Here is a 12619-nt window from a genome sequence, read left to right on the forward strand (position 1 = left end):
AAGCTGATGTTTTAGGGCGCACCCACCCGCCCGACACATCATCCGTTCCCCCCCGAGTCCTGCGCTGTCTCTGAGCCCGAGAGCCTCTGCGTTGCCTCTGCGCTTGTCTTTGCCTCGCCTTTTGCCCTGCCGTTGCCTGGGCCCTGGCGCCAAAATACGTCATTCTCGCTTGGCTCCCGCTCCCTCGTCCTCACCCTCATCCCTCAACGCCCTCGTCTTCGCCTGCCCACACCCCCTCCCCCCCGAATATGCGCCCCGTCGCCCTTTAGTTCTATCCTTCGACGACGCTTGACTAATCACCATGACAACGAGCGCCGCCACCCCGTCGCACTGGGAGCACCCGCATTCCCAGTCTCGCCAGCAGCGACCAGCTCCGCCCTCACGCTCCACCACCTCCAAAACGCCCGCCTCGGTCGGCCAGCCCATGCCGCCCCCATTGCGTCTGAACGACGCCCGCTCGCCCCTAGTCCAAGACCAGGGTGCACGAACTCCCAGTCCCAATTACTTTGGTCTCACCATCGATTCCTCCGCCGACGTCTTCTCGTCCAGCGCCGCCCAGCACGCCCGCGCAAACTGGAGTCCGCCCACGTCAAATGTTCGCTCGGCTGCCGCTGCCTCGCCCCGCGTCATCCCCGTCGACCATAACCCCGAGTACGAAGCCTTCAAGAAGCAGGCCGAAGAGAACAAGCCCTTCAGTTTCGGCGGCCTGTCGCAATTCAGCATCAATCTCCCCAACGTACCCATGAACCTGTCAAGCCCACCGGGCTCTGGCTCGCGGCCAGTAAAAAAGCCTGGTGACGTCGCGTCACCGTCTCATACCGGCACCCCCGGTTCGCCCCAGAGCGCCGAGTCCAATGGCTCCTTGTTGTCTCCCGGAAAACCTCGTTCTCCCAAGCGTATGCTTTCGTCTGACTCCAACGTGTTTCCAAACCGCGCTCGTCGTCATTCTCCAGCGACTTTTGAAGATTTAGAGTCGGATGGAAATGATCCACCACGATTTGCAGACAACAGGCCTTCCTTGCCTGCTCCTCTTGCCAGAAACATCTCGAGCCAGTCTGGACATCATCGGGCCGAGACTCTGCCCGTCAACTTTGATGGCGACGCTCAAGGGCGTGGCGACCCAATCATGGTGACGCCACAGCATGTCGTCAATCTGATTGAGTCGTCCGAGGACGAAATTCTTTTGCTGGATCTGCGCGTCTCCACCCAATATGCTGCTTCCAGAATACGTGGCGCGCTCAGCCTCTGCATCCCTACAACCCTTCTCAAGCGGGAGTCATTCAACGTTGAGAAGCTGGCTGATACGTTCAGTGACAAAGAATCAAAGAGCAAATTCTTGAATTGGAAAAGCAGCAAATACATTATTGTTTATGATGCCAGCTCATCACAACTCAAAGATGCTGTTTCCTGCATCAACACTTTAAGAAAGTTTGCTTATGAAGGCTGGAGAGGCGCGTCCTATGTAATACGCGGCGGCCTCACTGAGTTTTCAGCCAAGTTCCCCAAGTTCATTGTCAACGGCAAGCAGGAGACGGGTGGAGTGCGGAAGAAGCCCAACTTGAAGCTCGGTGGTATGCCTGGTATGCCAGGTCCTGCTCCCGTCATTGGTGGATGTCCTATGCCAGCAACGCAGAACGCAGCGAATCCCTTCTTCGGCAACATCCGTCAAAACATGGATCTCATTGGCGGCGTGGGACAGATGCCAGTCAAACGCCCGGCGGCCATGTCCCAAACGACGGAAGCCGAAATACCAGCTTGGCTTCGTGACGCTTCTGAGGAGAAGGACAACGGTGCCACTGTTGCCGACAAGTTTCTGCATATCGAGAAAAGAGAACAGAAGCGCATGCAAGATGCGCTTTCAGGCAAAGTTGTTTACGGCAACCCGGGCCCCGGAGAACAAAAGAACGGTATCCAGATCGCAGGCATCGAAAAGGGAACAAAAAATCGCTACAACAACATTTGGCCGTTTGAGCACACACGCGTCAAGCTGCAGGACGTGCCGACGGAAGGTTGCGACTATTTCAATGCTAATCATATTAGACCGCCTTGGTCTAACAAGCGATACATTGCGACTCAGGGTCCGATACCTGTCACCTTTGCTGTGAGTTACGTCCGACAATTCCTGACCGCGTGCAACTGCTAACCCAGCCTAGGACTTCTGGAACGTTATCTGGCAACAAGACGTCAGGGTCATTGTCATGTTGACCGCCGAGAAAGAAGGCGGCCAGGTGAAGGCGCATAATTACTGGGGAGAGCAACAGTATGGCGATTTCCGCCTCAATTTCCACACCGAACATCGTGCGTCGTTGGAGCCGGACGATATCAAACGCCACCACCAAAAGAGTGCCATGCGGCGCCAATCCACGCAACACGATGGACCGGGCTCAATGCAGAGCCAGCCAGTTGTTCAGCCTGAAATAATCCCCTCTCCCAACTCGGACGTACCGTATGTCATCGTTCGAAAGTTTACGCTTTCAAACACTAGACTTCCATTCGAACGTATGCGGGAAATCACCCAGCTTCAATACTCCAATTGGCCGGACTTTGGCGCTCCTGCTCATCCGGCGCACCTGCTTGGTTTAGTCGAACAGTGTGACGCCGTGGTCCGACAGATTGAAGGCGGATCTTTCGATGGGCCCGACGAGTCAAAGGGACGACCGGTTCTGGTGCACTGCAGCGCCGGGTGCGGGCGTACGGGTACCTTCTGTACCGTTGACAGCGTCATTGACATGCTCAAACGGCAAAGAGTAACTAGATCAGAGCGTCAAGCAACGCCCATGGATTTAGACTCCAAGCCAACCCCATCCAAGAAGGACGACAACCCGTTCTTCGGATATGATGTCACTGACACCAGCGGCGATAATGACGACACATGGGTCTCGCGAGACGACATAGACCTCATCGAGAAGACTGTTGAGACATTCAGGAACCAACGGCTTAGCATGGTGCAGAGTCTACGACAGTTCGTGTTATGTTACGAGAGTGTGTTAGAATGGTTGCAGCAACAGCGGCAGTAGACCAATCTTTTCTAATGCAAGCGACGGTGGAGGGCAGACGAGTAGGGAGTCTTCGTCTGGATCAAAGTGCCAATTAGAGACGACAAGTTCACAGACGGTGCATTGATAAGCATTGGGGATTCAAGCATTGAACTGCGGCTGGTTCCATTTCTTGGCGTTGGGGGAGCTAGCATCCATGTCATGCGAGCGGAATACACAGCGGAGGGTGCTGGTTCATTGCATTCATAGGAGTAAGGGCGTACACGCATCAGCGCGGTTTTGTTTTTTGTTTTGTTTTTCAGTAGACGGAATGGGTTGGGACAGGACAGGGAACGGCTAGGGTGTAGATGACTGGACACGAACGCTGAAGGATCTTACTATGTTGCAGCACATTACGTCGCTGTTTTACTTTCAAAACTCATGGAAAAACAGGGAACAGGAATTTCGGGTTTGTTTGTTTGTTTGTTGTTTGGGTTACGATTGTCATTGGTAACGCAGTACCTACTTCGATTGCTTGCCTGTAGAAATTTTAAGTAGCATCAAACAAGTTGGGTGACATGGACGCTACCCGGATCGGAGCAAACCCCACGACGCGCACCGACTACGAACGCGTCTTCCACAACCTCCTCTGAAGCCTTCCGCCTTCAGCACGCAAAATGGCCGATAATGACGGAGACGACTACAATAGCACCCATCGGGCTTTTCTTCAGGCTTTCCTGGCCCGCTCAGTCATGACCTTCGAAGAAGCACAACCCATCCTCGCCGCCATTCTGACAGCAAAAGACGGTAACCGGCTCCCACTCTCGCGCAGCCCAAGCAGCGAATGAAGACAAATCACAGCAAAGCTAACAAACTCTACGCAGACGGCGAGCGACCCATATTGCCCAACGACATCACCGAAGCGGACTTCAACACGTACGTCGCGACGATAAACACGGCACTCTCGCCGCTGGACCTGGAGATCCGGAGCGCGCGCTCGCAAAGCGCAGAGCGCACGCGCCTGTGGGCGCTCGTCAACACGACGTCGGACGGGCTGACGCAGCTGGCGACGACGCACACCGCGGACGAGATCGCGTTCGTAAAGCGGCTGCTAGACGCCATGTTTGAGGCACACAATACACCGCGCGCCGAAGTCGTCGCGCTCACGAGCATACAGGCGCTGAACCTGCACAAGGCGCCGCGCAACGCGGAGGGCAGCGAGACGCAGGGCAGCGCGGGGGCGACGCTGACTATGGCAGCGGCGCAGAAGCTGCTGAACGACATGGTGGAGGAGGGGTGGATGGAGAAGTCGCGGCGCGGGTTCTTGAGCCTGAGCCCACGCGCGCTGATGGAGCTGCGCGGCTGGCTGGTGGAGACGTACAACGAGCCCGTGGACGCAGAGGAGGACGGGCCGGAGGAGGTGGCGGCGCGCACCCGCGTCAAGATGTGCGAGGCCTGCCGCGAGATTGTGACGGTGGGGCAGCGCTGTCCCAGCCGCGCGTGCCTGTGCCGCTTGCACGACGTCTGCGTCCAGCATTTCTTCCGCACGCACCCGGACCGCCGCTGCCCGCTGTGCAAGACTGAGTGGTCTGGCGACCACTTTGTGGGCGAACGCGCCGCGAAGCCTACGAACAGGAACCGCGGGAGCGCAGGCACGGTGGCGTCGTCGTCCCGCCGCTCGACAATGGCGAGCCAGCTTGCACTGTCGGACGACGACGACGACGACGACGACGACGACGAAGAGTGAGGACGCGCTGGTGGCGAAGTTGCTGCGGCTGCTGCTGCTGCTGCGACGCGCTACTCCTCCTAGGAGTACTTACGTTTCCGCTCTACCCGACCGACGGACAAACTATCTTCGTGCGCCAGAGGAGAGGCGTCCCAGTCCGCCTCGCAGCGCACTACGTACGACACGAACATCTGCTCGAGACGCATCATCGACTCGAATCTGGCTCACCGCACCGCAACGCGCACCACTAGCTACCTGGCTGAAGAGCGCCGGTGGTACACAATCGAGCTGCGCCCCGCGCGCCCAGGCACCGCCAAGCGGCGTATTGGTTCTGCGTCCGCTGCATCGGGGCCGGGCGGGACGATGTACATGGCAGCGTTGACGTTGCGGTGGCGGGGACATTGCATACAGCGCCGTTTATACCGGGGACAGAGCTGGGCTGGGGAACCGGAAGACGAGCACTGGGTGGGGGTAAGGAACGCGGGGTGCACGATGTATGTACATACATGCACACATACGGCCTGGGGTGTGGTGTGTAGCAAGTTGGATACGATGGGCTACCAGGCGGTAGAGAACGCACGCACGCATGCACGACCGAAGAGAGGAACGGATGGACAGGCAGACAGGAAGACAGGTTGGTAGGCAGGAAACACACTCCAGATAAGGACGATGAACGGCGAACGCAAAAGGCCCGCTAGGTACCTACTGTACGGACATCTACGTAGCCGAAGGATACCTAGACACCCCTCCACCCATCTACAACCGCACATCACGCACCCCGCCACACTACCAAGTTGCCACCTATAGGCACCTCAAGCGCACCCACGCGAAGCAGGCCGACAGGCCAACAGGCAGGCAGACAAACAGACACACGCAGACGGACAGGCAGAGATAAGCACGCGATAGGCAGGCGCTTAGATAGAGAGCTTACTGTACACCACCCAACCCCTCCACACACGCACATCTATCTACCTAGAGATCTCCACCGCACGCACGCGAACCCCACACCTATGAAGAATATCCCCGCCACCCCGCCCCGCGCGGGGGCGGCACGGCGCGGGCCCTACATACATAGAATCCATAGATGGGCGGATGGGCGGGGCTGCTGGTGCTGGTGCTGGTGCTGGTGCTGGGGAGTGGTTGGTGGGGTCAGGTGCGCGCGCATGTGCTACGTTTGCAGGGGAGGGATGGGAGTGCGGGTGCGGGTGTTTGCAGGGGGTTGTGCGCGCATGCTCGCTCGCTTGGTTGTGTGTTGGTTGGGGGTTCTGGATCTTCGGGAAATAGGCAGGGCGAAGCATGACATGACAAGACAAGACATGCTGGGTGTGATTGCAAGCGAGACACTGGGTGTTGGTAGGGTGGGTGGTACGTCGTGCTGGATACCAAGACGTGTGCATACAAGCGGGCTTGTTTCGTTTGCCTGGGATTCTTCATTACATTGAGTGCGATCTGCTTGACTGGCTGATTGAGTGGCTGCGGATAGATGGATGATTGGTGGCTGACGTTGATGGCGGTTGGTGGTGATGCTGCTGATACTTCTGCTTGCTGCTACATGGCCGATGCTGTCTGTCTGTCTACGCGGCATGAGCACAAGCGGCGCAAGCACGAGCACAAACGCAAGCCCCGGTTTGGGCCAGGCAAGCAGGCAAGCAGGCAAGCAGCATGTCCGCTTCCCAAGCTGCATGCCATGCCATGCCGCGCCGCGCCGCGCCGTGCCGTGCCGTGCTTCCCGTCTGCTGCTCCTCCTTCTGCTGCATCTGGCCTTTCCCCCACACCGCGCGCTTACTTCCACAGCTTCGACAAACTCATCTGCTTGTCGTCGTGCTTGTTCAGGACCTTCGCCGTGGCGAGGTCGAAGTCCTCCTGGGTGACGTGGACGCGGCGCTCGCGCAGGGCGTACATGCCGGCCTCGGTGCAAACACCCTTCAGCTCGGCACCGGAGCAGCCGTTCATCTTCTCGGCGATCTTGGTAAGGTTGATGCCACGCGTCAGGTTCATGGAACGTGAGTGGATGCGCAGAATGTCGGCACGGGCCTCGACCGTCGGTGGGGGGAACTCGATCTTGCGGTCGATACGGCCGGGGCGCAGAAGCGCGGGGTCGAGAATGTCGAGACGGTTGGTGGCCATGATGATCTTGATGTTCTTGGTCGGCTCGAAGCCGTCGAGCTGGTTTAGCAACTCCAGCATCGTCCGCTGCACTTCCGAGTCACCTCCCGACGCGCCCTCGACACGACTGCTACCGATACTATCGATTTCATCCATGAAGATGATGCTAGGCGCGTGCTCACGCGCCATAACGAACAGCTCACGCACCATGCGCGAACCTTCACCGATGTACTTCTGCACCAGCTCACTGCCGGATACACGGATGAACTTGCAGTCCGTGTGGTGCGCCACGGCACGCGCCAGCAGCGTCTTACCAGTACCAGGTGGCCCGTATAGAAGCACGCCCTTCGGCTGTGCGATGCCGAGCGATTCGAACAGCTCCGGGTGCTTAAGGCCCAGCTCGATGACCTCCTTGATCTCCTTGATCTGCTGGTCCAGGCCACCAATCATGTCGTACGTGCTGTCGGGCACCTTTTCGACCATCATGAGCGAGACGAGCGGGTCGACGGACGAGGGTAGCAGCTTCTCGAGCTTGTACGAGTCGCTGAGGAGGGTGACACGTTTGCCGGCCGTCAGCTTGCTGATGTCGACCTGGTCGGAGATGTCGACGACTGAAGGAGGGAGGCGTTAGCATGGAGCTGCGCGGGAGCCGATTGCGCCGGGAACTCACCGTATTTGCCTTCGGGATGCACCTTGACCAGCACCTTCTTGGTGCCCATGACCTTGACGACCTCGCCGACGTACGAGCCAGGCTGTTGCAGCAGACCCAGCTCCTCCCGTAGTAACCGCACCCGCGAGTTGTAGTCATTGCGCTGTGCTTCTAGACGGCGGAGCTTGGACTGGCCCTGGATGATCTCGAGCTTCATGCTCTCGATCTTGTTGTGGAAGAAAGTGTCGAGCGCCATGGTGGCGGCCGGGGGTTGCAGCCCGGGGAGGGGAGGTTGTCGGAGCCGGGAAGAAGGATGTGGGGGGGATCGATCAAATGGCGGGGGGTGCGGGGCTCGATGGCGGCGATGGTTGGGGGGATGGTGGTGATGGCGGAGCCCGTGATGATGGCAGACTGGTGTTGGAGCTGTCGCGGCGACCGGAGCTCTCCAAGAAGTTTCGCCGAAGAACTCCCGGCTGACACACATGACCGCACCCCCCCAGTCAGCCAAATCGATGTGATCGATGGGTTTTGACTCGACATTCGTGCAGCTCTCCCGGCTCCCCCAGTCAGCCAAGCTTGTGAGAGGGTTGGCGGCCCTATTGTCATGCAGTTACCGCGACTGGCGCCGTGTACCCATTTAGGTCATCTGCGCGCCCACCCCATGCACTTCTGCACTCAGCCTCCATCATAAGAAGATTGTAGTCCTGCACCGCACCCTCGCTTCCCTGCACCGCTTCTTCTTCCATTTCCGCCAGCTTCGCCGGACCCTGCACGGCCCCTCGGCCTAGCCACAACCCTTCGTCATTGACAACGAGCCTGGTGCGCTGGACAGTCCGGTACATTCCTCACCGTCCTACGCCTACGAGGACGGCATTCCTGCAACATGCCAGCAGATGACGACGGCCTGGCCGGCGGGGCCGCCTCTGACCAGTCACCGGTTGACGCGACCAGGCGAAATTCGACCGCGTCCGACGTAAACAGCGCTACCGCCGGCAATGCCCAACCTACGAATACCAGGCGCGCGCCGTCGCAAATCCCTGGCACGGGTCAGCCCAACTTTTTTTCCTCATGTATCACTCTTTCCGCGACGTCGAGGCTGACTCTTTGTTGTCTGAAGGCGCCGCTTCTTCTGCTGCCGCTTCTGCGCGACAGCTCTCGAATAACCCACCCGATCAGTCCAACGCGAAGCCGCCTAGGAAGCCTGGCATGGGCCGACGCACCACCTCCAACGCGAGGCTACACAAGGGCCAGGAATTTTCCGTCGACGATGCTGAGGAGGAAATAGGTGAACTGCTCGCTCAACAGCGCCAGTCGTCCAAGATGGCGTCAGGCTCATTGCGCCGCGTCCCTTCAACTCTCCGCAGACGACCAAGCGCGCAGCCCCCACCGAGCCTCCCGAAAGTCGACTCCACCGATGCCGATGACGATGAAGTTCAAGCCGAGGCTTCTGGGCCCCCCAGCATGGGGGATATTCAGCCTGGCTCGTCGGGCGAAGACACTGTCCAGGGGGAGGACTCTGAAGAAATGGTCGAGACTGCCGACGACGACGCAGACCTCAGCGACGCCGAAAGTTTTACCCTGAAGGACAGACAGGAGGCGATAAACGAGACGCACCCTTTCGGTATCAGGATATGGAAGCCCGCCTTGTACAAGAAGAATCGCTCGGTTCAGAAGACTGCCGCGGAGGATATTCACTCGACTCCCGGTGGATTTGTGAGCAATTGGCTGTTGCTCTTCAACTTCATGTGGACAATTCTGTTTGGTTGGTGGCTGGCGGCAATTCCCGCTGCCGCTGCCATTGTCTGTTTCCTCTTTGGGTTCGCCGACGGCGCTGTTGCTTACGGCAAGACCTTCTCTGGATTGGCCTGGTACCTTCTATACCCCTTTGGCAAATACGTCAAGCTCATCCAAGAGGAGGCATACCTGGAAGAAGACGAAGGAGAGGGTCGCAGCATCAGCGAATATGAGCAATGGCAGAGCGGAGACATCGAGGAAGGCGGTCTGTTCTTTGGTCCCACTAGCAGGTCGTTGGTCGGACGTCGCCGCAACAGCCTTGACTCCGCGGATGAGACGCAGAGCCTGCTCGGAAGACCCAGCAGGCGCAGCTCGGGCTCTGACCACGCTGCTGGTGCAAAGAGGCGTCTGTTCGGTAGAGGCAAGTGGAACGCTGGCAGAGTCTTCTTTTTCATCATCTTCTACGGCCTTCTCACCCCTGCGCTGTTCTTGGTATCCGCAATCTGCTGGCTCTTCGTTTTCACTATTCCCATGGGACGCGTTACCTACTTGCTGTTCGACCACCTCAGGAGGCATCCTCTGGCGCTATCTTTCCACTCTGATAGCGCAGACATTCGTCGTCCCGGTGAACCTGCATCGTCCATTCTGCTCTGCACATATAGGGCCGTTGGCATCAAGTACTGGAAGTACACGATTGACGGCACGAACATCTTCCTTATCAACCTCCTTGGAGTCGTCGCTTTTGTCATTTTCGACTACTTTATCCTCGATGAGTGGCTCGGCCTTGAGATCTGGCTTACCAACACTTTCCTTCTGTTCGCCTTGGCGTTGTTCTCCATCATCCCGCTCGCATACTTCATCGGGCAGGCAGTTGCCTCCATTTCGGCGCAATCGTCCATGGGAGTTGGTGCGACCATCAACGCATTTTTCTCAACTGTTGTTGAAGTCTTCCTTTACTGCGTTGCTCTGAACCAAGGCAAGGCGCAGTTGGTGGAAGGCAGCATCATTGGCAGTATCTTTGCTGGTGTCCTTTTCCTGCCTGGTATTTCCATGTGTTTTGGCGCTCTGAAGAGGAAGACTCAGCGTTTCAACGTGAAGTCGGCAGGTGTCACATCGACCATGCTACTCTTTGCAGTTATCGGTTCCTTTGGACCCACCCTGTTTTATCAAATTTACGGAAGCGTAAGTTCAATTCTTCTTTACATGATGTGATGATGCTAACCTCAAAAAGCATGAACTCAACTGCCACAGCTGCACCAAGGATAGCTTCGATGACAACGATAGAGACTGCCGCCGTTGCTACTTTTCGCAGACTCCTGCCGTTCACGATCGCTTCTACCTTGAAGCTGTCAGGCCTTACACCTGGTTCGCGGCAGTTTTGCTCTTCCTTTCGTATGCAATTGGCTTGATCTTCACCCTCCGTACCCACGCGGCTGTCATTTGGAACACTGAGGCCGACGAGAAGAAGTACGAGAAGATGGACATGGCTGCTAGCAACTTGGCCGCTAGCGGTAACCTCGATCATCAACATCGCCGCCCTGGAACGATGAGCCGCGGTGATACGATGGGCTCATACGGAACTCTGTCACGCTCCGACATCCGCAACTCTGACCTCTACAAGCGTATCCTCGGCCAATCGCTCAAGCAGATCGGCCTTCCCCCTGATTTCCCTGCTGACAGGACCCGTTCTAATGCGCCGACCGGTGGTAATACCCCCCATGTGGTGCCTCCTCAAGAGTCAGAGGATGGCATGGAAACCCGTAGCCAGGTGAACATGCCTATCCATGGTATGACCGAGGAAGAGAACAACCAGCTTGTCCGTCAGGTTGCAGAGATGGCCGCCACGGCTGCCGCTGTTGCTGCTAGGGACGCCGCCAGGATGCCCAGGCGGGCTTCGCATGTGGCTTCCATGAGAAATGCGGAACGGCCAACAGCCGCGAAGGTTCCGGTTGTTCCTGGCAACGACGATATCGCTGACACTCACACGGCGGCCGACGGAGAGCATGCCGCTGGCGGTGGCCACGACGCGCCGAACTGGAGCCGAACGAAGAGTGCAGTTATTTTGCTGACGGCGACTGTGGCGTATGCTATTATCGCCGAAATTCTGGTCAACACGGTCGATGTGGTTTTGGAGAACGTAGATATTGACGAAAAGTTCTTGGGTATCACGCTGTTTGCCCTCGTCCCCAACACTACCGAATTCCTGGTAAGTCATGTTCATGGATAGAAAGGCGAATGCACTGCTGACGCTAAAATCAACACAGAACGCCATCTCCTTCGCCATGAACGGCAACATTGCGTTGTCGATGGAAATCGGTTCGGCGTACGCGCTTCAGGTCTGTCTGTTGCAGGTGCCCGCGCTTGTCCTTTACAGCGCCATCCACGGGCAGTACGTCGATCCGGGTGAGATCATTCACCACACCTTCAGTAAGTTGATTTCCGCTTCTTTCCACCGACGAAAACGGACCAGATCCACTGACTCTACCACAGCCCTCATCTTCCCGCAATGGGACATGGTAACGGTGATCCTGTGCGTTTTCCTGCTCTCGTACATGTACGGCGAAGGCAAGAGCAACTACTTCAAGGGCTCGATCTTGATCCTCTCTTACCTGGTCGTCATTGTGGGCTTCTACTTCACGGGCTACAACGACATGGACGTCATGGAGGTTGACCGCTACAACACGCTCGCCATCCGCCCGGACTCGGAGATGTTCAGCCAGAGCTTCAAGACGAGGGGCGGTGGACATAGCGGAAGGGCGTTCTAGACGGGACGTGTGAGCACAAGGTGATTGATGTGAGAGAGAACGGCGAAAAAAACGGCAATGTGAGAGGGTAAGTGATGCAGGAAAGGGGATCGCGTGGCATAGCGCGGCGTTGGCTGTCTGTGACTGTGTCTGTGTATGTGTATGTCTTCTCTTCTCTCTTTCTCTCTCTTTCCCTCCTTCTCTCTGTTTCGGGAGCAAACCTTTCGTTTTTCTAGCTCCCATACGGCGGCGCTGTTGCATACATAATGAAAAATTACGAGCGTTTATGATGGTTAGTAATGGAGGAAGGAGGGGTGTGGATTTGGTGTTTAGATTTTGCACGTTCGCATTTATATGAATAAATACAAATAATTCTTTTTACGTGATTGTGTTTGACATATTTCATTTTAGCAGTATACCTCCTAGGTATGTATGTCCTTACAATTGGGTTTATATTTGACCATGGACATGTCTTTTTCCAGTCATCGTCTTCACGTTGGGTGTGTCGTGTGAGCAGGGGTGGCGCAGGCTTGGCATGCTGCGTTGATATGAGCTGTGGCGGCCGTTCCCTCGTTAATAAGCAACTGATACTGCATTCAAGACGAACACTTGAGCGACGACGATCGCATCACAGATGCTTGTCATATCAAGAAACAGGAGAACATCAGCGTCAAAAAGAGGAAGG

General features: G+C 57.0%; 4 protein-coding genes across 4 annotated transcripts; 3 read left to right on the forward strand and 1 right to left on the reverse strand.

The window, feature by feature from the left end:
- Window positions 1-424: 424 nt before the first annotated feature.
- Window positions 425-3017, forward strand: K452DRAFT_221764 (uncharacterized protein; the record flags this gene model as incomplete). The annotated part of the gene is made up of 2 exons (XM_033536532.1): window positions 425-2101; window positions 2154-3017. The coding sequence occupies 2 exons, from the start codon at window positions 425-427 to the stop codon at window positions 3015-3017; spliced, it is 2541 nt and encodes an 846-aa protein (XP_033400642.1).
- A 635-nt stretch (window positions 3018-3652) lies between these two features.
- K452DRAFT_356283 (uncharacterized protein) lies at window positions 3653-4722 on the forward strand (the record flags this gene model as incomplete). Its single annotated transcript, XM_033546036.1, has 2 exons — window positions 3653-3782; window positions 3860-4722. The coding sequence occupies 2 exons, from the start codon at window positions 3653-3655 to the stop codon at window positions 4720-4722; spliced, it is 993 nt and encodes a 330-aa protein (XP_033400643.1).
- A 1761-nt stretch (window positions 4723-6483) lies between these two features.
- K452DRAFT_305888 (uncharacterized protein) lies at window positions 6484-7712 on the reverse strand (the record flags this gene model as incomplete). Its single annotated transcript, XM_033542934.1, has 2 exons — window positions 6484-7418; window positions 7478-7712. 2 exons carry the CDS (start codon window positions 7710-7712, stop codon window positions 6484-6486), a joined length of 1170 nt encoding a protein of 389 aa, XP_033400644.1.
- Window positions 7713-8142: 430 nt separating this feature from the next.
- Window positions 8143-12318, forward strand: K452DRAFT_244411 (uncharacterized protein). The gene is made up of 5 exons (XM_033537947.1): window positions 8143-8502; window positions 8574-10372; window positions 10422-11396; window positions 11455-11617; window positions 11681-12318. The coding sequence occupies exons 1-5, from the start codon at window positions 8340-8342 to the stop codon at window positions 11953-11955; spliced, it is 3375 nt and encodes a 1124-aa protein (XP_033400645.1). The 5' UTR covers window positions 8143-8339; the 3' UTR covers window positions 11956-12318.
- The last annotated feature ends 301 nt before the right edge of the window (window positions 12319-12619 follow it).

Source organism: Aplosporella prunicola (genome assembly GCF_010093885.1).
Source record: "Aplosporella prunicola CBS 121167 unplaced genomic scaffold K452scaffold_5, whole genome shotgun sequence".
Taxonomy (NCBI): domain Eukaryota; kingdom Fungi; phylum Ascomycota; class Dothideomycetes; order Botryosphaeriales; family Aplosporellaceae; genus Aplosporella; species Aplosporella prunicola.